Here is a 25,284-nt window from a genome sequence, read left to right on the forward strand (position 1 = left end):
CACTTCACAGACACAGCTCCAAGGATCTTATTTACGCTTTTCTGAACAAAGGGAATCTCATATCCGGTACAGGCTTAAAGATTCCGCCCCAAATTGACTATCTTCTTTTAAATTTGAATTACGGTAACTGGCGTCTGTGAATTAGAGCCCGCATACCTAGCAATGATGAGTTTTGACAGCTTCTAACCAGCCCAGCCCCAGCCCAGCCCCAGCCCTCAGGCGGCATGTACTTTTTTCAGTCAACTACAACTCGCTGCCTGTACAGCATCTAAATTCCATCTGGCAATCCCATCTCCCCAGCACATGCTATCTGGTTAATGCAATTAAGCCAGGTCCCCCCCCCCCCCGCCCCCAGTCTAATCTTTAAGTCAGAGCTTATGATTCCCTTTAATGATACTAAATCTTCTCTGGTCCTCCGGTTCCTTAACGAAAGTAGTGGCATGCATCCCCCAAACACCTAAGTTATCCCTCTCTTCCCACGAAACGAACTTCCAACCTCCATCCTGAAGCTCACTCAACATCCAGCCTCCCATTGTACCCCCGCTCTATCCTAGCCACATTTACCACTTAAGTTTCTGCCATTGACATTTTGGAATATTCAGTATGTTAAGCATGCGTCCACTGTCTTTTAGTCTAGCTCTCTAGAATTAAAAAGCAGAGCAATCGCTTTGAAATGAGGCAAACATGTGCAATTAACTTCATATTCTGTATTCCGCTCACTTACAGGTTTTCTGGGTTTGCCAGCACATCGCTGCAACTAATGATTAAAGAAACCAAACCGAAACTTACCTTTCTCTCTTAAGGTTTTTGTGTATGTGTGTTTTTAAAGTAACGGTGCAGTTCTCCCAATAAGGATGAGCAAGAAGCTGCTGGATAGTTCTCTTAAGACAGCACGAAACCTAAACTGTGCTCGGCTTAAAAGAAGCAAATAAAAAGAAATGCTTTCGACCCCAAAGTCCAATGCTAAAAGAAATGGTGAAAAAAAAAAAAAATATGAAGGGGAGGGGGAACTTAAAAAAGAGTTTAAAAAGACGGAGAGACTACCCTCCTATTGCCGTTCAACTAAACAAAAAGGGGCAAGAAAAACAAACCAAGGAACAAAGAAAAGAGACGAAAGAAGGTTTTTTTTTGTTTGTTTTTTTGTTTTCAAAAAGACGATGTCTTTCTCCTTGTTGCTTTTTAGTAGGTCGCTACAGGAGTAAGCTGCTGCATCTCTAAGTGAGAACAGAAATAAGGGGGGAGGACGTCTTAAAAGGGAGGTGGACTGGACCACAGATTTATAGCACCGTATCACCAACCCCTTCTCTGCCTCCGCACTGCCGTGTGTGCAGCTGCTCTGCCAGGCTCCTATCCCGGGCAGCACGCGCGGAAGTATACGCCGAGTCGTGCCACAACGTAACTTGCTTATTGCTCCAGGTTCCTGATTGGTCCAGACGGCCGCATTGAGGCCGCCCAGGCGAGGCAGCGTGATACGATTGGCTAGGCGCTTGTGTCACTCTCAAGAGCTCAATGGAGTCCCGTTTCAAGGTAAGTTGTGCGGGGAGGTACACACTTAACACTGGCGGCGAAAGGAAATGCAAGAAGCAAAAAGAGATGGGGAGAGAGCAACGTGGGAGGGTTGGAACTGTACTATCAGAGTTTGCGATATGGCACGATCTCCTTTCCTCTTAAATCTTTCTGCTTCCGAAAGATTCATTTCCTTTGCCATCACTGCTGCATCTTTGGCATATTTCTTTATAACATTATACTCTGTCCGGTATGTATGAGTCATTGAGAGCTCACTCTCTTTGATCTGAGTGAAAAGGATGAATGTACATCCATTACTTGCCCGCATGCCTTTTTGGATTTTTGTTCCAGTATGCTGTATGAGATATTAGGCAATTGTATGTATTTCTATATTTTAATATATGCATATTGGAGATCTCTCTTTTTAAAAAATATCCTTTTAGGATAAGAAAGAAGTCAACAATGCTTTCAAATAAAGCTGCACAATTTGAATTAGCTTTCACTTCATGTCAGAATAGAAAAGGGTAGAATAGACATCCTGTCCAGGAAAACAGACACTGAGTAGAAATAAGATCCTTGACTTGAAGGTGTATGATGACTCTCAAAAAGAACAGTTGTATATAAAATTAGAACAAGCCACTCTTCTGCATTTGCTGGCAGTACAGTTATTGGACCACACGTGTATTGCTGACAGTAAAGATAGTTGAACCTTTACCAGGGCTCTTTCTCTGAGAATTTAGAAAGTTTAACCAGAAGACCAAGTGCTGTCAACATTTCTGCTTTGTAGGTGAAGACTGCTTTATTACAAACCCATATTTTATTAACATTCAGGAGACTTAAATGTAGTTTTGTTCATGATATTTATTCTTCCTCTAAGTGCAAGTGAGATTCTTGGGATTGTCCTGATGTATAAGTAGAGACAATATTCACTTGATCTATGTTCTTTTCCAGCCAGAATTTCTTCTTTTCAGTCTTGAAAGGTAGTGCCAACTTCCTAGACAGTACTTACATCTCTTACACAAACAATGTGATATATCTTCTCTAGAGGCACATGCCTTCTGTACAAATTCCTTTACCTGTGTATTTACTACTACTCGCTGCTTTGAGAATGCCGGAGAAAGAAGGCACAGGTAAGAATTAAAGATTGCAGGAAGGCGGAGTGTTATGGAGGGGGGAAAGAAAGATGGTAAGACAGCAAATTGACTTGAAAGTGAGAAGTAAATCAGTGTTCCTTATGAGTGTCCTTGAGTGTTGATAAATGATTAATGGCAAAGAACAAAGAATCTGTTTATCTCCCGTATAGCCCGTACAACAATGTCTGAGTTCTATTACTTTGCATAATAATCACTGGGGGTTGGGAAAGAAGGCCTGAATCTATAAGTTATTTGTAATTAGCATTTATAATTATCATTCCCCAACCCCCACACCCACTTTTATATAACGACAGCCCCTGGGGTCTTAATTTCAATTTAAAACATTTTTCTAAACCGGGTAAAACTTAGGACAAGAAGAAGGAGGGGGGGAAATGCAGTTTGAAGAAATAGAGTCAAGAGTCTGGAAAAACAACATACCATACCTATGTATAATAGTTGCATGAATAATAGAAGACTGGGCTTGTTGTCATATTCCTTCAACCTCTCCCTTCATCCCATTTCACTACAAAGAAGTAATTCTTAAATAAATACAATTTGGGTAAAATATAATACTATTTTATTTCATCAGACATCTATGAAGTGAATTGTCTTTTTTTTCCCTTGTAACCATGCTTTTAAGTTGTCACCACGTTAGTTGCATGTGTTCATGTCAATCTTAGCACTTTGAAGAAAATATTTACCATTATAATTATATAAATGCCTTCTAACTAGGTGGAAATTAATGCTTTACTTTTACTTTTTGATGTATGTATATGCTATATGAATGTGTGTGTATATGTGTATGTATGTATGTGTATATATATATATATATATACTTCACAAAAAAGACTGATAGATTACAATGCTGCATTTTCCAAAAGAATAGGGCGACAGAAAGCTGAGAGTGGTATGCACTAATTAAAATCTAGCATTTGTGTTATGTAAAGGTACTACAAGGAAAATTGTAAACTTGTTCATTCAAATACAAAATACTAAATTCTACAGATTCAGTATATATACATATGCATATATATATATATATATATATATATATATACACTTTTCGGTTTAGGCAGAGGAGCAGTATTTTTCAAAATATTGTCACCTTCCACATGTTGTCTTTTCTTTACAGGTAAAATTAATTTCGATTATTTAAGAAACTGAAAATATCCTAAAATATTAGTTTATTTCCTAAATAAAACAGATGTTTAAAATTTGAAAATCTTTAAGTAGACAGGTATACCATAAGCAACATGTACTTTTCCAACTTTTAAAAATAAAAACTGAATACAACTGCTTTATAAAAAATTATATCTGGATATAGATTTCACTTTGAAATTCATGTGTCATGGTCTGAAATATTAACATGTACTGTACTTCTTGCAACTAATGAAGGCTATGTGCAAACATTTCATTCTAGATTAAGCAAAAATGCAATCAACCCTTCCTTTAAAGAATTATCCACAGCATCTGAACTTGCATTAGAAAAGCATTTAAAAGATATCTGTTTTGATTAAGTCATGTTAGCTCTGACATATCTTCAAAGTCCTAGGCATTATTTTGAATTGCAGCAGAAAGAAGAAAGATTGAGGCAGGCACTGATAGCATGGGGGGAAAGTTTAACGTGCATAAAGTTGCAAAAAGAATGACTCTCAAGGCTGAAAAGTAATGAATTCAATTGATTATTTTACTGAAGTTTCTTTATAAACTAACAGTCCCTCACAGGAATATTTAAAGCTGTTATGAACAATAATGTTTAAGATAAATAACCCACTTACACTAGTTCTCCTGAAGGTGAGGGAGAGATTTTAGCATTTTATAAAAAATAAAAAGGGCTCTATAAACTACATGTGAGGGTTTTTTTTTTTTTTTAAGTAAAAAAGCAGTTAAGTAAATGAGTTAGGCTTAGAGTGTTAGGCTTAGAGTGAAAATTTTTAAGCAGCACACATTCTTAGATGAATGAAAATATTTTGTGTTAGTTTGCTTGGCAGATTGTTTTGTTTTGATAATGTTGGAAATGTAATGGTTTAATGCCTGCATAAGCAATATACATATTATGTAAACTGATGACTACCCTTTTATTTATTCTTCTGAAAGTAGTATGTTAACTGTCCTCCTACAGTTTAAAAAACAGGAAAATATGTAGAGAAAATTGACACCAGTGTGAATTTAGACGGTGGCGACCCGGCAAGAGAATGAGGGAGGAATTAGCACCATGGACAGAGACCAGCAGACCCTGCCTGCATAAAGGTTTACCAAGCCTGGTACAGTGTTTTCTGTCCCTCCTTGTAAGACAGAGAAACAGCATTTCTTGGGTCCACTGCATTCCATGGACTTTGAGGAAGAGACCGTCCTACTCCGTAGAAACACGTTTATTTTGAATTAGGCTTCTGGTAGGACTCAACCATCATGACCAACCACCACCAGGAGAGTTGGAGCCCCGAATCCACCTTCTACTGTCATTCTCCTTTACAGACACTTTGCTTGCCTGGATGAGCATGGCTTTCATCAAAGTGTTCACACAAAATAAATGCAATCCACGTAGTCTTCGAAAAGTCTGATAAACTACTCCAGAGTTTTCTATCCTCGGAATTCCCAGTGGGAAAGGAAACAAGACCACCTGCCGGCTCACACTTGCCCCCTTCCCCCAATTCTTCTCTGGGTTCCTCTTATCCCTCTGGCAAAGAGGCAGACTTTTCATCCAAAGGTGAGTAGCCTCTAAAACTATTTTGTAAATAACTATATTGCAAACATTTCCATAAGGGACAGTGCCAGGGCGGCAGGAAGCAAGATCAAAACATTCTTTACTTTCTCTTTACATTATGTCTTTAAACTCCTGTTCCAGGGAAAAGACTAAAGACGCACACCCAACAAGAATTCCTCCTGAATTCTGACGTTGCCTTTTATACTTAAAGACGTGTGAATTATCTCTATGTTTAAAACAACAACAACAAATAAATGTAACTAGTGTGGCACAAAACCTTGCAGACCAGTCTAATTTGTCACTCCTCCCCCTGCGCGCACACACACACACACACACACTTCTTTTTATTGTCATAATTTACATGGAGCTCGTTCTCCTTTAGATGCCTTGCCTGCCGATATTCAGACTAAGATCTGTTGCACGTGCCCCAGATGTCTCCGAAAATATATTTGCAGCCTCGGATAGACGACCATTTACGTAAACGCTCCTATGAATGTCCTCGGATTTTTCTCACCGCCTTTACTCAACTTTTAGGAGAATAAACACACGTCTCTGCTACCATGCAAAGGGGCACCTAGGCAACCCGGCGAGGGTGAAATAAGAAAAACTGAAGGTGGCAAAGGGCAAATCAAAGCCTTGTGTCCGGTTCTTTCGAGAGTGTTAAGAGCCTTCTCTAAGCTTCCTCCTGCAGCCGATACATCTCATGCAAAATTAATACAAGTAATTAAAAATAGCAGTTTCCAAAGTTAAAGGAAACCATCTGTCTCAGCTGTTAGCAATCAGTCTTTTCGCCGGTCCCTTTACCGGGACCTGGAAAGAAACGGTTTTTCTGCTTCGGATGCTCCGAGGCTCTTTCTTATATTGAAGATTTATGTTTCCACTTGTGTGCGATGCACGTCTAATTTGAAATAATAAAGCCGGGCTGAGCAACCAGTCAATCAGAGCTATCAACTGCTGCTCGGCACACCGCCCTGCCCCCCACCTCCCTCAGGTCTCTAACTCTTCCTCTCCCCACCCCCTCGCTGTTCCTGCCCTCTCCATCCTCTTTCCTCCCTTCTCTGTTCTCACACACACTCACACTTTGCCCCCCACGTATGTTCAGATCAAACCCTTGCCCCACAGAGCAAGTGACGGCACCGGGACACGGTGACAAAGGCGGAGTTTGTATCAGAAGAAGACTGAGGCCCGGGGAGACACAGCGGCTAGAGAAACAGCTGTCTTATCAGCCTGCTGCAGAGATGGAGATGGCTCGAGAGGTCCTCAACAGATAATCACTTGAATAGGTTTGCAATGCGCCAAACTTCACGCTTGATAAGGCCAACCCAATGTAGAGAGCAGCCCAGATCCTGCTCCATTCTGTTTTATCTGGGCTGTAAATTAAGAAATTGAAATTCAGGTGGCAGAGGCAGCAGTCTGCTGATAGACCGCTAAAGTAAACTGTCATTAAAACGCTTTCGGCAAGCAGAGAGGGGGCGCCTGGAAGGGGATATTGTTTGTTTGTTTGTTTGTTTGTTTGTTTATATGGGAGTAAAAACAGTGAGAGGAAAGGGCCCTCTGAGTTAAAAATTATTTGAGGAAGGAAAGCTATGAGAAGGACTAGAAAAGGACACAGCATATGGCCAGGATTCCTAATTATAGCTACTATGGATAAACAATTTCAAAGTGTAAGTTTGAAAATGTTTTAAGTTTGTTGTGTTAGAGGTGAAGAAACAATTTAAACCAATCTGGCATAAAAGAAAATACTATCTTTATCAGATCAGGGGGCAGTCCAAGTGGATCCCAATTGAACACCAAAGTTTTCCTTCCATTTTAAAGAAAAGCTAATCAATAGGATATACCAGTTGTCAAAACTGAAGTTAACCTGGCCTTTTTGTTGAAGTGACTGGGTCTCAGGAGGGGTTCAGGGTGATTTTTTTAGAATAGCATAAGCAACTTCAGAAAAGTTTGCTTAGCTAAAAACAGTTATATTTCAACTCTTTCTCTCCTTTACCCAGGGCATATAACAGGGCAAATAGGGAATCCCCCCAAATCCAAGTATGTATTCTAACACCAACCTGGTTCATATATGGTATTTTATATCCACACTCTTTTACCTGCTTTTATAGACATGAGGTTTGAAGTATATTATGCAATATTTGAAAATGTTAACCCCCAATTTTAATACATATAATGGCCAGCAGATAGCCAATGATGTTGTCATCTTCATTTACCAAAGACCCAATACTATACCTTGTTCTTTGTTTCTTACATGGGTTGATTGCAAGATCATTTGTGCCTGTTTGTGAAGTGTATGAGATGATGTATTACATTTTCCATAGCATTCCGATTTTGTCTTAGGAACATTTATAAAAAGGTAACTTCAGCTGGCAACACAGTTATCAACACAGTTGATTTTTTAAAATCAACCAATTTTGTATAATCCCCAAATTTAAATCAATGTTAGAATACACATAACTGATGATATAGGGGCTACTTAGATCACTTTCAGGTATGGAAAAAAATTAAAGATAAATTTGTTGGAAAAAGTGATGAGAACAATTTAAGATTCTATTTCATTTTCAGTGATTGTTAAACTATTGTGATATATTAAAAATAATCCTTCTAAATTCTGAAATTATCTGATCACTCATAGGTTGGGAAGCAAACATGTCATTAAGTCATGGAATCTCAAAGATATTTTTGTTGAATAGTTTTATGTGAAAATCATTTATAGCATGTAACAAAGAACAGGTTTTTGGGATTTTCTTTTTTATTTTTAATTCAAGTATATGTGTGAATGAATATTGTGTGCATCCTTTAATGAGAAAGAAATGTGTGGTTATGTAAGCAAACGTTTCCTTTCCATACTGTCATTTTCCATAATATGGCATTGATTTAAATAATGACTTCTAAAAATCATTTTAAGAAATGTTTTTAATGAATTTCAGCATTTTATGCACTATAATATAATCAAGATATTTTTCTGACAAGTTTGAATTTTCATATTTCAAATAACCTTGAATTATCAGCTTTAATGAGCCCTTAGGCTATGGTTTTTATTTTTGTTTTTCTTAATCAAATTGAAAATATACACATAATGGACAGCTTAAACTATTCTTGTTCATACATGCAGTAAAAAAATTACTTTTTAAAGATAGGATTTTGCCTAAAAACTAAAAAATACACTCTCACTAAGTTTGGAATATGAAAAAAATTTCATGAATTTAACTTATTATAGCATTTCAAAACTAAAAGACAACTTTAAATATTTTCATGATTGTAAATAAAATGTTTTAGCATAAATTAATATAAAAACAATTCCTGTCTTATTTTTATCACAAATGAATAATATATCCAGTTTCTAAAGGCATAGCAATTTACTGTAAATGATGAAAATGACAAAAAATCCAAAACTATGAAATTTATTTTAAAAAAGATTTTATATTATTAATTCCTCTCTATAGGAAATAAAATAGTATATACTTAAGGCAAAGAGTCTTTCTGTGGTATACAAAGGCAACAATACTGGAAGCTTTGGAAAAATCCAAAAGTAGTAATATTTTTGTGTATAACTGGTCACAATTTGATTATCAAAATATCAGACATAACTAATTGTGTCCTTCTAAATGCAACACTTAGCAGGGGTCAAATGAGCAATAATCAGTTCCTATTTCTAATCTTTGACAAAAGACTCATATCAATTTGATTCAAGCAACTTTTTAGTGCCTATCATATCCCAGAATAATAGAATTAGACAAGAGACAATAAATGCTTAACGCAAATCAGATTACTTTTTAGGAAGACCCAGTAAAAGGAAAATTTAGGAGGTTTAAGTAGCCCGGCGAATGTGAAAAATATATCGACAATGTGTTTGGTTTTTTGCTATTACTTATTCTTCTAATTTTTTTGTACACTAGCTATAAATTTTTAATAGTATAGCTTATCAAAAAATAACTCTTTTAAATAGACACTGTAAAGTTACCCTTCTAGGAGCTACAGTTTTACAAACTGTTAAGAGCCTGGGCTTTGACTTCAGACGTACATGGATTTGAACATGACTCCACCACTGTAGGGCCTTGGACAAGTTACTTTATCATTTTTAATCCTTGGTTTCCTGATATACAAAATGATGACAATAATTATAAATTTAGGTTCACAAGTTTAAATGTAATTATAAAATAAACTTCTTAGCGTAGAGGAAGTACCAATACATGATAACTACAATTATTGTAACAAAATGGTAACTTAGCACATTTGTTTGATGAAACCAGATTAGGAATTCCTGTCTTTGCATAATGTCTCTTAAATATTTTCATTTGTTCTCATTAATGTCCTAAACGGAATACTTTGTGATAAATATCTTCTCACATTTCTAATTGTAACCAAGTTTCAAAGGCCCCAGAAAACATAAAATCCTCTGTCTGCCCTGTTATGTGACTTCAATATATTTCCCAATACAATTTCATGATTCATCCATAAAAAGTTGTGGATCTTCAAAAAGGAACTGAGTCTGAGATCCCATTTGACTGATATAATAATAAAAACACCTTAGATTTTTATAGTACCTTTTATCACTCAATGCACTTTTACATATTTATCATTGTAACCTCAGGAGGTAAGGGAAGGACATAAATTATTTTTTCAGGGGCACAGCATATGCATTAGGAATTTAGGTAACATTTCGAAGGTTAATAGAAGTAGAGAGCAAGTTTCTGAATGTCAGTCTTCTCGTAATCTTTTATCCTCTTTGGTATTAATTATGGCTATTGTTACTTTAGTCTCAGATGTTAGTGTTTGGCTTGTAGTTTATAATTCAGTTAATTACTTGTAAAATCAAGTTGAGTCAAAAATATATCATCACAGTCTAAACAAATTTTTTTAAATTTTATATCAAGATACATATTATTCAATTATAATATGCATACACTATGTATTCCAATTTATAATTCTGTTAATTCTAAAGCAATATTTTAAATTACTGATCATTTATAGCATTAAATCACTTTTAATGTCCTTGTCACATTACCCATATCATACATATATATATAAAATATATATTTATAAAATATATATGTATGTATACACACATATTTGCATATATATTTGGCTACTTATCACATAGGCTACTAGTATTTTCTGCTTTAGTTTTCTATTTCATAGGTTGTACTTGAAAAATCTATCAAAATAAATATCCAAAGGAATATAAAGGCAACCTATTTAAATGGCTTTTTATAATAGTTTTTGTTTGTTTTGAACAAAACAGTGTAGAACTAATAACATCATCTTGATATTGTGAACACAGACTATCAGAAAAATACTAAAACTTGATTATGGTTTAGAGTTTTGCAGTTTCCTCTTGGGCTTGCTTTGCTATGGACTGGCACAGATGCAGTGATAGATGCAGACTTTCAGTGAATAAGTGAAATGGAAGAAGATAAATATTTGCAGCCTGATTAAAGAATAAATCATTAACTTTGGAGGTCTTACTTCATTGAAAATCACAATGGAAAACACACTTAGTGGTTTGTTGGTTTGTTTGTTTGTTTAGGTATTGGGGATTTAACTCAGGGGCACTCAACCATTGAGCCACTTTTTATTTAGAGACAGGGTCCTCCTAAATTGCTTAGGGCCTCACTAAATTGCTGAGTCTGGCTTTGAACTTAGGATCTTCCTGCCTCAGCCTCTTGAGCTACTGGGATTACAGGTGTATGCCACCATGCCCAGCCAGACTTAATATTTTAAAATTTCAATAGGCATCTGTGTACATTCTAAGACTGTCTTAATTTGATAAGATTGAACCACCAAGGTCACACTAAGTCATGTGACTGCCATATTTCTATGAGGAAGTAAAATTAGCCCCAGGAATAGCCACTTATGCAAATACACAAAATAGCCAATGCTCCTGTTGATTGCCATTTCATACCAATTCCTCTTACCTCTTGTTGTTGATATGATTAAGTGAAAAATCTATCTCTCTGATGGAGCATATATATGTGCATTTTGAGGCTGAGGATACTGTTGTAGTAGAAATAATATTCTATTCCTTTGGTCACTGTCATTCTAGCATAAGAAATTAGAGAATATGGTTGTTTGAAATGTCAGCTTCTGTAAACACAAGTTGAAAGTTGTAACATAAATGAATGGTGCTACAGACTGTTTAAGCTGTTTGAGTAACAAATAGACATTTCCTTGAATTATTTTGACACAATTTACTGTGAAATTTCTTTTTTTCTCTTGCTGATATTTCTAGATTCCTTGTACAGACAATAAAAAGAAAAACCTTTCTTTTATGTCGGTATTCATTATTTAACTCATAGAGCACTGATTTTTTTCAGAATATTAATATTTTCTAGATGTAAAAGGAATACTAAAAGAGGTCTGGCTCCATATTAGTCATAACAAAAGGAAAAATGAAAGTTTGAACCTCTTTATAAGGTCTGTATACAAGAGAAAAATATTAATATATACATACGTATGTATGTGTATATATACATATATACACATTACAGTGTTCAGTGCTCGGTTTTGAAGGGTCTTCACATAAGTATCTCTGCTGGAGTAGGAGAGTGAGTTTAGAGCAAATGAAAGGAGGTTCAGAGGTGAAAACTGAAGGGTTTTGATACAGGAGACTGGGCTGGCAACAGTGGAGAAAATGGAGAATAGACAGCAGAAGGTATCAGGTTGGTAATGGAGTCATGTGCCGGCTTTGAAAGTCAGCAGAGGGAAGTTCAAATGCAAAGGTACCAGACACAGGTTACACCCATTGACAACTGTGAATTTTCGAAGTGCCAAGCAGGAAGAGACTCAAAGGTATAGGAGTCAGATCCAAGACATAAACAGGGTTGAGGAGCTTTTGTCTGAAACTCAAGTCCTCTTGGAATGAGAGGGCAAGATCATAGACTAATAGTGATGGAGGAGAGATTGGCAGCTATAGAAGAGAGGTACATGACTTCAATAATAATGCAAGTGTTCTGATGGTCAAAATACAAATATCAGACACTACAGAAGTGACAAGGTTCTGATCAAATAATAGTTTCGTGTCAACAAGTCCAGCGCTGTGAGGGAGAGGAACAGGGAGGCAGAGACTATTGGGCAGGGTTCCTGCTTAGCTGTGGTGTGCCTCGAACATACCTTTGTGCCTAAGGAGGTCTTAAACACTGCTGTGAAAAGACATAGTGTCATTAAGCAAAGATCCCTAGGCTTGGGTAAAGGAGAGGTGAATCCTAGCATTATTTCTACCACTAACTAACTAGCTGCTTCTCTTCAGCAAGCACTCTGACTGAGTATTATGATTTTCAGAAGCCTAGATTAATAATCACAATGATAATGGGTGATGTGAGCTATGTGCTAGGCAGCACCTGAACTCTCTACATGCACCAAGTCAGTTAACCCTCACAATATTCCCGTCATTTCACAGATGAAGAAACTGAGGACACTGTAATTTGCTCATGATCACACAACTAGAAATGGAAAAAGTTGGGATTTGATTTGAAGCAGTTTGTCTCCAGAGCCCAAGTCCTTAACCACTAGTTATTAGATTACCACTAAGGTACCTTTCAGATGTAAAATTCAGTAACTTTAAAGATACACAGCAGATGATATAACAAGTAAAAGAGAACAAAACCATAATGAAAATAGATATGACAGTTAACATAAAGAGACAAAATTCTTTTTATATCAAAAATAATCATATTTATGTCTTGCCATGACACTTATCTTGACAAATGCAAAAGATATAAAATTGATAGCTGCTTTTTAAAAATGATTCAGATCAAACACACTAGGATTTTGAGAAATATAAGATGTCCTAGGATGTTCAACCACCAGGTTTGGGTTTAAAGAGATTTAATTATTTAGTTTTTATGTATTTGAAGAGGTCATCTCCATTACCATACAGTAAACATTTATAAAGACGTTTAAAAGGATATTATACTTATTATTTAATGACATGTGAAGACTTTCATGAAATATTATTGAGCTTATTTAGCCTCATATAGGGGGTATTTGCTAGAACATTAAACAGTGGCTATTTTGAAGTAATTGGTGTTATGAAATTCATAGTTACTTTTTCTTTTATATTTTATAAATTATCACATTTGTGAAAATTTTGAGCATACATTCTTCCTTACAAATCAGCAAAACATGTAGGTTTGTGCTTGACAGGAAAGAAATCTTTATAGCTGAAGCTTCAGGCCCTTACAGCCACCAGGTGGGAGCAATAGCTAGATGCTGGGTGGCTAGGGCCAATGACCTCCTAAAAGATGACTTAGATTCAGACTGGGGTCAGATTCATAGCCATGAAGCTTTAGGTTTTACAAACAAAATAATATTCACTTACAAAAACAATCCTAGAGATTTAATAGACATGAAAACTAAACATGACAGAGCAATATGACAAAAATCTCAGAAATTGATCTACCAGTTTCTTAGACTCCAATATCAGAAACAATTACCCTATCTAATTAGAAACACCTAATATTAATTGAATATAAGAGCATCAACTATTTCCTTCATTTACTGACAGTACATATTATAGTAATGGAATATTATTTTTTAAATTAATTGATTATTTATTTTTACCTATTATATCCTTTCCCTCACTCAAAAATTCCATAAAACGAACCTCCCTTACTAACCAGAAAAGTTCTTAAAGTGATTTGCTTATATTTCTATGGCATATAAGTAAATGAAAACCATAGTACAGTAAATAATTATAATGAGTTAGAACAGAAACTGGCTTTCTGACAGGCAGCATTTAGTGAATTGTTATTTCAGTGCCCTAAACAGTCACCTGAGTTAATTCAATTTTCATATCACTTAATTCTTGTCTTTAAAATCACTTTACAGAGAATGGGAAACTGGCACACTGTCTCAACTCTATAGTATGGTGCAGTCACTAAACATTTTCATTTATTTTATTTAACTGTTTACAAATACTCTAATATTATGTTCAGGAGTTTAATAAGATCTACATGCAGGTATTATCTATCTTAAAGGTTTATTATAATTAAACTTGTGGTGTTGGTAGAACTGGTAAAGAAGGTACTAAGAAACAACAGTGAAGAAGAGAAACCTTTAAAATAAGATGTGTTTAATGTGCTCTTGTTACTATATTTTAAGCTTTAAGAACTGAAGACATATTAATTTTTATATATGAATTGTGACCATTTTGAAAAAACCCTATTTGTCATAAACAGAGGACATAAAGTGCTGCTGCCTCCACTCATGCACTCATTTGACTCATGGTGCAGTCTTGAATAATTTTAAACTGAACATGACTGTGGCAATCAATTTTCATCCAATTTATTGGGCATGAGTTAAAGCCAATTAAAAAACCATTTTTGGTGCAATTCAAGGGGAAAAATGTATAAACCCATGAAAAACAAATTTCAGTCCTAGACATGAGTCATCACTATTCTAAATATTGGTGTCAGCCCTAAATCAGAAAGAACAAATCTTAAAATTGCATAGTCTACTCTGGAAACTGCATGTATCAGTAACGATTTTAGACGTGTTAATATTTTTGTAAGAAACTAACCTGGAAGGAAAATCATGTCCTTCCAACCTTGTCACATATCTGAATAATTTTTGCAATGAAATTATGGCAATTCCTTGAGTTGTGAATTAAGAACTGAGGCAGAAAGTGACCTTTATACAAAGAAAGCAAACATTTTACTTATGATTTTAAAGTATCATTTACCTATTAGACCATGTCTCTTTTCACATGAAAATAGTGGCTCTCTTTTAAGGCTATAAAATGAAACAATCCCTGTACGCTCCGGATATTCTTATGGTAATCAAAGCAGCAAAATTGAAGCTTCTAGGTGGGAAATTACAGCTATAAAATACAGCCATACATTTTCTATCTATGCATTAAAAAGGCTTTCAAGATCAGGGTTGTTGCAGTTAAAAGTATTCAAGCAGACCTGAATTCTGGTTCTGCCTCTCCCATGTCCTTGATATACATACAACTTTAGGCATCTTGTCCAGTCTTTTTCTAAGCCTCAGCTTTCCATTTGATGAAATGGGCATTACAAATAACAGTTACCTTTTGGGATGCTGTGAGCATTAAGTGGAAAAGTATTTGTCAAGTGCTCAGGAGAGTGCCTGCCACAGAGCGACTCTTCAGTGAATGATAGAACCGGTGAGAAGGAAGCCCAGGGTTCTCACACATAGCTGTGCATCTATGCCTCTATCTGCCCATGGAGGCCTTTCTCCTTTCAAGTATGTATGCCTGGTGTCTACCCTGAGATATTCCAGTCAGTAATTCTGAGGTGAAAGATCTAAGTACATGTGCTTATAAAAGCTCCAAAGATGATTCTGATGCAAAAATAATATAAGGTAAACAAAAAACTACTGATTTTTCAGGACAGATTGCTCAGTTAACATAAAGTAAACTGTGGCTGAAACTATTTCGAGTCAGCTTTCTCTGTTGAGCAGAATAATTCAAATAGTTGCCAAATTTGTACTTTGTGTAATTCTGAAAGAAATTTAACTGGAATACCTTAAGATTTTATTTACATTTACACTGCTGTGAGGTCACTGCTGTGATTTTTTTCCACAAATTTCCACTTAGTAAAATGAAACAACAGATATGTGAGATAATCCTGGGAAATTACAGAGTCATTCCGTCATTCCAATGAGGAAGATAGATTTTAGTGTGTTCTACTTATAGCTTTTACTTCTACTTAATCAATGGAAAGATAATCCAATACTACCAAATCAAATTTTTCTGAGTTATATTTTCTTATTGGTTTGTTTTTAATTGTCCTACTTCAAGAGAAGTAAGCAGGCCTTTCAGTAATAGAACTCAAGACATGCCACACAGTTAAGAAACTACCAGAAAAATAATATGTTGGCCTGACATGACCACACCACAAGTTACTCACCAGGATTGTCTTACAAAAATGATGGCATTTTCCCTGGGAACAACTTTTAATTAACCACAACCAGGACTCTCCTTAATATTTTTCCATTAGTGGAAATTAATGTATTAGACTAACAACCTGTCACCTTGGAAGGGAAAGAGATACTGTCCTAGCAGACCTCGATTTTAGCAATGTCAGTAACAGGGGCAACACAAGCTTAGGGGAACAAAGGAGAGTTAGGTCCTAGATGTATGATAAAAAAGTGATGGTGAGCGAGAAAATCAGTTAATTTTCACTGTTTTTGCTTAGGATAGGTCTAGGTTCAGCAGGTACAGTCTCAGACTTAAGGCTTTTGTAGGACTTGTTGGTAGGAAATTAGAGTGATCTATACACCAGCAAATCTCTACATAGGAATTCCAAAGCTACCACACTACAAGGTAGCTTTTAGTGTAGAATTTCTAGAGAACAAGTGATTGGTATACTGTTGCCCTGGATGGAAAAATGCAAATTTCACAGATTACCTAGGAGCTCAATGGGAAAATAAATATTCCTTAGGAACATTCTACCTTCAGGATTTAGAAAAGACTTTGCAGTCTAGATATAATTCAAAATGACGTATTGGCAAACCATGGATAGAGTCAAGGAGATGTTGATTAAGATGCTGATGAAAGGGGTTGATATTCCCAGATTCTGGTTTTAAAATCGAATTTCTATTATTTTAGATATATAAAGAATGACAGCATTTGCTTTTCTTACCTCCTGGGACTATTGTGAAGCCAAAATAAAAATACATATATAAATCCTGAAAAAATTTTATTGTTGAGAGAATTGAGAAAAAAAATTTTTTTTAGTGTCTACAACTCTCTAATAAATTACCCAAAATGTTGTCAGGAAAGTATTTCCTTTGTTAAAAAATTATTTATTATTAAGAAAAGTTTTTCTTTGTGATGTGAGTTTCCAAAAGTTTTTAAATCAAGTTGTAAGATTACAACCCTATGTTAAAATGCAAGTGAAATTGTCTGAAACTTGCAAAATGATCACAGAACATAAAAATGAAAATCTATAGCCAAAATGAAATCTTCCATTTTCTTTGGTTGTTGTTGTTTATGAATATAATGTTTTAGCTAAGAGAGTTGGTTTCTAAAATATGACTCTTTTGAAATTTTAGAGAGGAGAGAGCCCTTTCAGAGTTTTTATTCAACCAGCAGAGTTACATTCTCACAGCTGGGAGTTTGAACAGCTGTTGGCTCTGACACTTTTCTGTTCCCCTGGGAGAGAGTTCAAGGACCTTGTCTGTCCTATCTGGAGGACAGCCAGCAGAATATGTGGTCAAAAACACATTTTAGTACAACCCAACTCCAAAGCCACCCCAGGGCTAGGGAACAGATAACTCAGAGCCACTGTGTCACCCACTTAGGGGAAATATTGAGGAAAACCAACCTCCATGAGAATTTGCCTTCTGACCTGTGGTTGGATCACAAGACTCACATGCTCACAAGGACTCCTTGAAGGACTCTTGATCTTAGTCTCAGGATTTTGCCTTCTTGTAGAATTTACCAATATCCCTTTTTTCCCACATTCTATAGGAAATCTCACTTTGATTTAGCGTGTATTTCTGAGTCCTTCTTAGTGGATACTAAATTGATAACTCCATTTTGAACTTACGGGAAGAAGAACAAGCAAAAAGAATATTTTAGAATAGCTGTCACTGCAGTACTATTTATTGTATCCACTAGAGGACTCTTCTCAGAATAGCTCAAAATATCTCCCCTTTCATTTTCTGTGGCCTCTGGCATTTGATGCTCAACTAACTCTTGAGTTGGGCCACTAGCTACATATCAGTATTAGAATGAAAACATTCCCCCTACTTTAACACCTCCTGCTAGTTCAATAAAGCGATGTTTAAATAACTGAGCTGGCTTCAATGAACTGTACTTGCCATTTTTTCCTGCTTCTTAGCTAGATAAAATGGAGATAATTATGAAGTGGATGAGCAGGTTTAATGAAAGCCAGTTTCTTTTGGTATACTCCTGAAGCAGCAATCATCATCTGTTTGGCTTTTGAAGAGCAACAATTATAATCACTTAAACCCCCAAGGGGAACAAAAATAGAATTTACATTAGCATATAAAATATACAGCTGGATTGGGCAAGCCTACAAAATTCTGGGAAATCATTCTAATCTGAATGCTATTCAAATTCACAAGTAAAACGAGTTCAAGAGTATTTTACATACTTCCTTCCTATAAAATAATACATATAACAATGTTGAGAGGATTTTCCTAAAAATGAACACAGGGAAATAAAAAAATAGTTGCCAAGAGAGAATCCCAGCAAGAACGGGTTAAACTGTATTGCCACAGTTATCAGAGAACAAAATACATAATGATATTCACACTAAGTTCTAATCACTCCGAAGTGAAGAGCTTTCACAGTAAAACTACATACATTTGGGGGTGTAAGGAAATAATTATGAAATTGATCATAAATAAGGAACACTTCAGATGTAAATGTGAAAGTTATACACATTGCAAATGTGAAAGTAATACAAAGGTGAAATCATTTTAGATGATATCCTGTTGTTATGAAGCAGAACTCTCTTTCCTATTCTAAAACATTTTCACATCATTTCCTCTCAAATAACCTCTTTATCACACCCCTTTCTCATTTTAGCCCAGTTCACGGGCAATCTCCCTCAGCATTTACAGGGTTTAATTACTTTTGCTTTTGTATACTTTACAGTATACAGGATAGGTAGGTGTGCGTGGTGTCCCTCCCCCCCTTTGGTAGTGCATAGAAGAATAAAAATGGAGCCTTGGCTTTATCCATTTTGCTACTAGCAACAAAACACTAACATAATCAATATATTAAAGGCTTTCCCGGCTGTGCACATTTGTCAAACACAGTGCATCTGAGAATTTACACTAATGAATCTTTAAAACCCAGCATCCTACATGGAAAACCTGTCTTTCCTCATCATAAGTATATATCAATATGTAAAAATGAGAAAAAAATGCAGACTTCATCTTTCTGGATATTATCTGAAGATCTACTACTACATTTTTAAAAAATGATAAAAACAATGCCAGTATGCAAAAATTCACCTCCACTAAGAAGCCTACCTGAATTCCACATGAATACCTTTACAGGCAAATTGATGACAACTTCCTCTGTGTTCCAAAAACATAATACTTCTGATACTGACTATCTCACTGCATATAACCTTTGTTGACATGTCTATCTCATATGCAACCTGCACATTACTTGGCAACACAACCATTTTTGAGCAGGGCATTTCTAGGCTCTAGCATCCTTCCTAACCTAAAAATATAATCATACGACATTTGTTGAATAAAGTAAATTCTTCATCTGTATTCCAAGAAACATCAAAATGTTATTGTACTCATGGTAAGAATCAAACTTCTATATTAAGTACCACTCTCTGCCACTTATTTCTATAACAATCTTAGTTCTCATTATCCTTAACAAGGGAGAGTGGTAATTTTTTAGATTTTATTAAAAATGTATAATGTTAATCATTCTACACATTTTTGTTACTATTTTTACACAAATACTCAAAAAGCTGAAATTTTAGTACTTAATGGTAATGACCTCAGATTTTACTAACTTCATAATCCCTAATTTAAAAAGTTGAAAACTTTAAGTGACTTCTCAGTCATTGTCAATGTCAAGTATAGTGGTTTCTAGTTGGTATTAGGCTACCCTTTCCTGTAACCCTTCATGCTCCGAGAAGCTATGAAAGTCCACAACACTTACCTTACTGTGAACACAAAATACAATGATTTCATGTTCAAAAGAATTTACAGGGATAATGAGGTAAATAGTTTGAATTGGACTCCAGGACCTATATAGGACCTCTTAAAGTCCTTTTGGGGGTTTTCCCCCCCAACTTAAACATGGTTCATATTTTTCCTATTCACTTATAATTTTGTATGAAGTTATGAGAAAGAAACAATGGAGAGGTAGAAGAAAATAGGCTCCACAGATCTATCTTAAAGTACTCCTGTATTTTTAGCTAATAATAAATATAGCTAAGATTTTTATCAGTTAAAATTCAGTTTTGTGGCATTAATTATTCCATCTTTAAAACTGAAAAACTGCTTTAATAACTTTCTCTTTTGTTTCATACTGATATAACCTTAACTTTTTATATGTATATTTATATGTGTTTATTATTTTTAAAGACAGATTTATGTACTTTGGACAAATCTGAATGGGCAGGAAAACTGGCTAGATACAGTCATTTGATTTTAGTATATAATAATATAAAATTCCAAATCAAGAATAAAATAGAAAATTATATAAACATTTTATAAACTGTGACTTAAAACTGAACCTGAATTTCATTTTTAATGAGCCAACAACTAAAATTAGTTTATTGGGGGTAAAATTCAGGTGTTCTTTCCAAGGTCAAAGTGAAATAGATTTGTTATATATAATCTACCACTAGAACATTGTGGGGCTTAACACTCAGCTTCACATTTCTATACCATGGTACTTAAAAGTTCAAAATTATCTGACTTAAAAAAGAACACATCTATTGGTACTTTTGTAGTAATGTGGTTAAATATGTGGATCTCAATGATTTTACTTCAGAAAAATCTAATACTTACAAAATGGATTAATCAATTTTTAAAAAGTTCTTCACTTAACAATATCATTAATGCAAATACTTTTTTAAATGCATAAACTCTCAGTAAGTCTAAAAAAAGTAATCCAATCAGGGAAAAAAAAAAAGATTTACACAAAACAAGTCAGGAGCCCATTTATTGCATAAAACACAGTTAGAATTCTGAGTGCTTTCATTTCTCCTCAGGTGAAAGTGAAATACTGAGTAGTTTTCTATTGAATGTAAATGCTGTCCTTAAACATTTTTTCATTGGTACTTAGAGGGACTTGACTTATTTTAATGAAATCCTAACATCTCTACTTTTGCAAATCTAAACAAACCAGAGCAGATGGAATATCTGTGTCCCAATCTTCCAGGTCCAAAGAATTTGTAAATGAATGAATGAATGAGCAAATAAGTAAATAAATAAAGCATTTTAACAGGAAAGGCTGTTTCTCCAGTATTTATTAGAATCTGTCATCATCAGTGTTTAAAGAGGAATGATATAGTGGGGCTTCATGTGAACCTTTTAACTTTCTGTATCACCTTCCATATTTATATTTCTTTTAATTCATCGAATGAGGAGTTTAAAAAATGGAGAGTCCTTAATACTGAGTTGTTAGGGCAGAGAGTAATTGATTATAAATTCAACAAGGAAAATTTAACTTAGAAAGTATTATGGCAAAAACTCATCAAATGATTTGCTACCTATAAAATCATGTAGCATTTTACTACCTTTGCAGATGTTTGCATATTCAAAAATTTGAGTCTTTAAGATAAAAATTACATCTCATTTAAATTGGTAGAATTTTTAACAATCACTCTGCTTAATTGATTTTAAGTTCCTTTTTAAGGAAAACTGAATTGGCAGTTAGATTTTTCTTTCATTAAATGAGCATTGTTGGTATTTATTTTACAATAATTTTGTCATTATAATTGAGTTAATATTCCTCTTCTTTTGTTTTTGGGGTGGGATGAAGAATGTAATGAATTCTCCACAATTAATGTTCCAAAAGAGAAATAACCAGCCAACCCAGGCTAATGTATCCAAACCCAATTTTGGGATATAGTTAGGAATATTTCTGTGAATTATTTTTTCTTCAAAAAATATTTTATCATACAAAGTACCAAGATTAATAGAAAATCAGAATTTGTGGAAATTATGTGGGTTTTCAGTGAGGGTTGTTTTTTTTTTTTTTAAATTAGCAAACAATATTATGTTTTTCTCTTTTGTGATTCTCAATTTGTTTGACTTTGGACCCAAGTTTGGAGTCAGATTTGATTCAAATCCTTTCTTCATGCTTTATAAGCTGTCTGATCTTAACTAATCAGTTTCTAAGTGAAGTAAACATGCTGTAGTGTTTTGAAGATTAACTGAGATTATATACATGTTAAGTAGTTACCTATATGACTGAATTCTGACAGGTAGCATACTGACAAATATTAACTATTAAAGTTAACTTCTCTGCTATTTTAGATTATGTATTTTACATATAAAATATACATTACATTTACTAATTAGAAGAAATAAATGCATGTTACATTTGCATTTTTTAAATGATAATTTTACTGCAGTCATTTCTTTTTTGCCTCTACTCACAGGTACATCTCAAGGCCTATATATGGTTCAAGGGGTCAAACCTGTACTATAACATTAGATAACCTGGCTGCCCCACCCACATCTCACTACTTTTTTCTTTTGGATATGAACATCCATTTATTCAAAAGAAGTCAGTGCTATAGGAAACAATGAATATTTCTAGGAGAGTACTACTTAGTTCAAAACACTTAGATTTCTGTTATCATGAACACTATAAGTTTTCTGCTATTTGTAAAGTTTACTGTAATGGACTGCATTTTAGGGAAAATATCAGGACATGTTCACTATATTTTTAATGTGCCAAAAATCTAAATAAAACATTTATTCTGTATAAAAGACATATTAAGATATTTATATTTTCTAGAAAAATAGATCTAAAATATAGATTATGATATTATAAACTGATATGAAGAACTTCTCATATTGAGACTATTTAGCAACCCTAAAATTGGCATAGAATCATATTAGTGAGGGAAAGAATCAGGAATGTATGACATTCAATAATTTAAGTTCTTTAAAGGAAATAAACTACATGAACTGTTAATTATAACTTAGAAGATAACTTTGTTATCAAACTTATTTTAAATAATTATCTTTAATGAGCATCTTCAATTGGAACAATATTTTCAGTATGTAGGTAAAAACCTAAAGTTGAGTGCTTATTTGAGATTGAGTATGATTGAATAACTGACTAAAGATACGTTCTCAAAGTGTTCAAATAATCTAATTTTACACATGTACCTGGCATATATTTACTGATAAGGCAATAATAATAAATTCTTATTTTTAATATTGTATACATAAATACAGTTCAAGAGGTTTATTTAAAAATCCCCAAATAGTGCTAAAATAGTTCAAGATTAATTACAAAATTAAATAGCTAAGATAGGTAGTATGGTTTAAGTAGTTTACTATCTGTGGTCTAAAATCATTGCTACTACAAATATATAAAATCCAAATATTCTAATTCAAACACTTTTGAGACTTTTTTTTCCCCCCACAAGTTTCACTGAATTGATTCCTCTTGTACAAAAAGATTAGCTGGGCATTTGGTTTTGAAACTCCAAACTGAAAACGCTGTTAAGGATGATAATTGAAAACAGCAAGACTAAAAGCAATTTTGATAACTTCTGAAAACTGACTTTATAAGGCATCATTTTTCTGTGCTATTTACTAGTGACAGTAACTTCTTGTAGAATAGACAAGAATTAAGTTGTCAAAATAAGTTGAAATACATTAATTTTTATTGTGATACAGTCTAAATGTTTTTTTTTGGTTAAAAAAGTTTTAACCAAAGTTTTTTTTTGTTAAATTTTTTGTTTCCTATGACCATAGAAGTTCATAATCATTAAAAATATTTCAGAATAGGTATTGAGAACCACAGGCATATGCAATCATATCTACACACATAGATTAATGTTAAGAATGGACTTGACAAAATAAATTCCTTTTAGGGGGCATTTTTCTTTCCATCCTATCCTTCAAATTTGAAAACTTAGATGGCCTTGCCTCATCAGAGACTTGTGCAGGTTCATTCCAATATAGAGCATCCTAGGTATCTCCATAGCAACAGTCCCAGATAAGTTGAAAGTCAACCAGATCCACAGAAAGAAAAAGTTTTAGGACATTGAGCACTATTAATTTTTCTTTAAAAGTGCAGATCTATCCAAACAATTTAGAATTCTCCAAAGCAAAAGTTGGGCCTTTCATCAGACTTGGAATTGTTAACTTTGCCACAAATATTGCATCGAATAGCTATCCTCAGAAAATGAATGAGATAAAGGAACAGAACTCAGAAATCCTTTCCTGGAATATACCTCCTTTTTTAAAACAAAAAGGATTCAGAGAGGATGGTGAAGAAGCATGCTTAAAGTAACCTGCACACTTTAGTTTTAAAGGGGATAGAAAGAGAAATAAGCAGTGGTAAGGAGGGTAATAAGCAATTCCTTTCTCAAACCTTTTAAGACCACAGTGAATTTCCAAATGTATTATTTGGTCATCATTCAGCATTTAAAAATTTGTCTAAGAAGGATGGCTTCTAATGTTGCTACCTGAGGAAGTATGAAGAAGAAAAGGGAACGTCTTCCAGTGCAGGTGAGGACACAGAGATAGTTGTACTAATGGAGGGTGACCCCATTGTTCCTTTCTCCTCTAGGATTTCCAGCAGGAATGACCTGGCTACTGTGCCAAGTTCAGAGAGTCAGAGCTCCACGGTTCTTTTGAAACCAGACAATAACCTAGTTCCCTTCCTCTCCCTCCCCTGCACCTCTCCCCTGCTGACTGGCAACTCTTCCCCCACTTTAAATGCATCAAGTCCATTACCATCCCAATAGTATCAAATAAACACAGAACTTGTTTAATGGCCACAGGAGAAAAACAAAATTAGAAGTACTGTTTTTTGTTTGTTTCTTATATCACCCTTCATCCCAGCCCCCAACCCTTTGTGTGTGAGGACTCCCCCTACAAGCCACCCACAAATCGAGCATACGAGAAGAAATGGTAATTTTTGGTTTAAAAGTTCACTTACCAGGGCAACCTCATATTGCTTTGTCATGCTTTTTGCACTTAATTTTTCAAAACTGCTTGTGCAAGGCGCAGAACTGGGAAGGCAGGACTAAAGTATCTCTAGTAATCACAACAAAAAGAAGAGAACATTCACCAATCAGAATTACATTTAAATGCACAATCAAAGCCCAGAGCAAGACGCAGGGTTCAGACCATAACAGGGAGGGGGTGGTTGTGGAAAAAGCCAAGCTAACAAAACAAAAGGTAAAAGGGAGAGTTGCGTGGTTGGAGGGGAAATTGATACAAGGCGCCTTTTGACCAAGGACCGGCTTAAAACCACCGCCACCACTACCACCCCCG

At 34.7% G+C, this 25,284-nt stretch overlaps 1 protein-coding gene across 8 annotated transcripts in view; it reads right to left on the reverse strand.

The window, feature by feature from the left end:
- Positions 1-25,047, reverse strand: part of ELAVL2 (ELAV like RNA binding protein 2) — a 153,019-nt gene extending 127,972 nt beyond the window's left edge. For 5 of the 8 annotated variants that reach the window (XM_079112696.1, XM_079112694.1, XM_079112692.1 and 2 more), the window contains exon 1: positions 790-1,320. Coding sequence is in view for 1 of the 8 variants with exons in the window: in XM_079112695.1 (XP_078968821.1) it covers positions 24,947-24,973 (27 nt within the window). In the remaining 7 variants the exon portion in view is untranslated. Of the gene's footprint in view, positions 1-789; positions 1,321-24,946 lie in introns of those variants that run through there. The other 3 variants (XM_079112693.1, XM_079112690.1, XM_079112695.1) reach the window with 2 other exon arrangements.
- Between the last annotated feature and the right edge of the window lie 237 nt (positions 25,048-25,284).

Source organism: Sciurus vulgaris (genome assembly GCF_902686455.1).
Source record: "Sciurus vulgaris genome assembly, chromosome: 15".
NCBI lineage: Eukaryota > Metazoa > Chordata > Mammalia > Rodentia > Sciuridae > Sciurus > Sciurus vulgaris.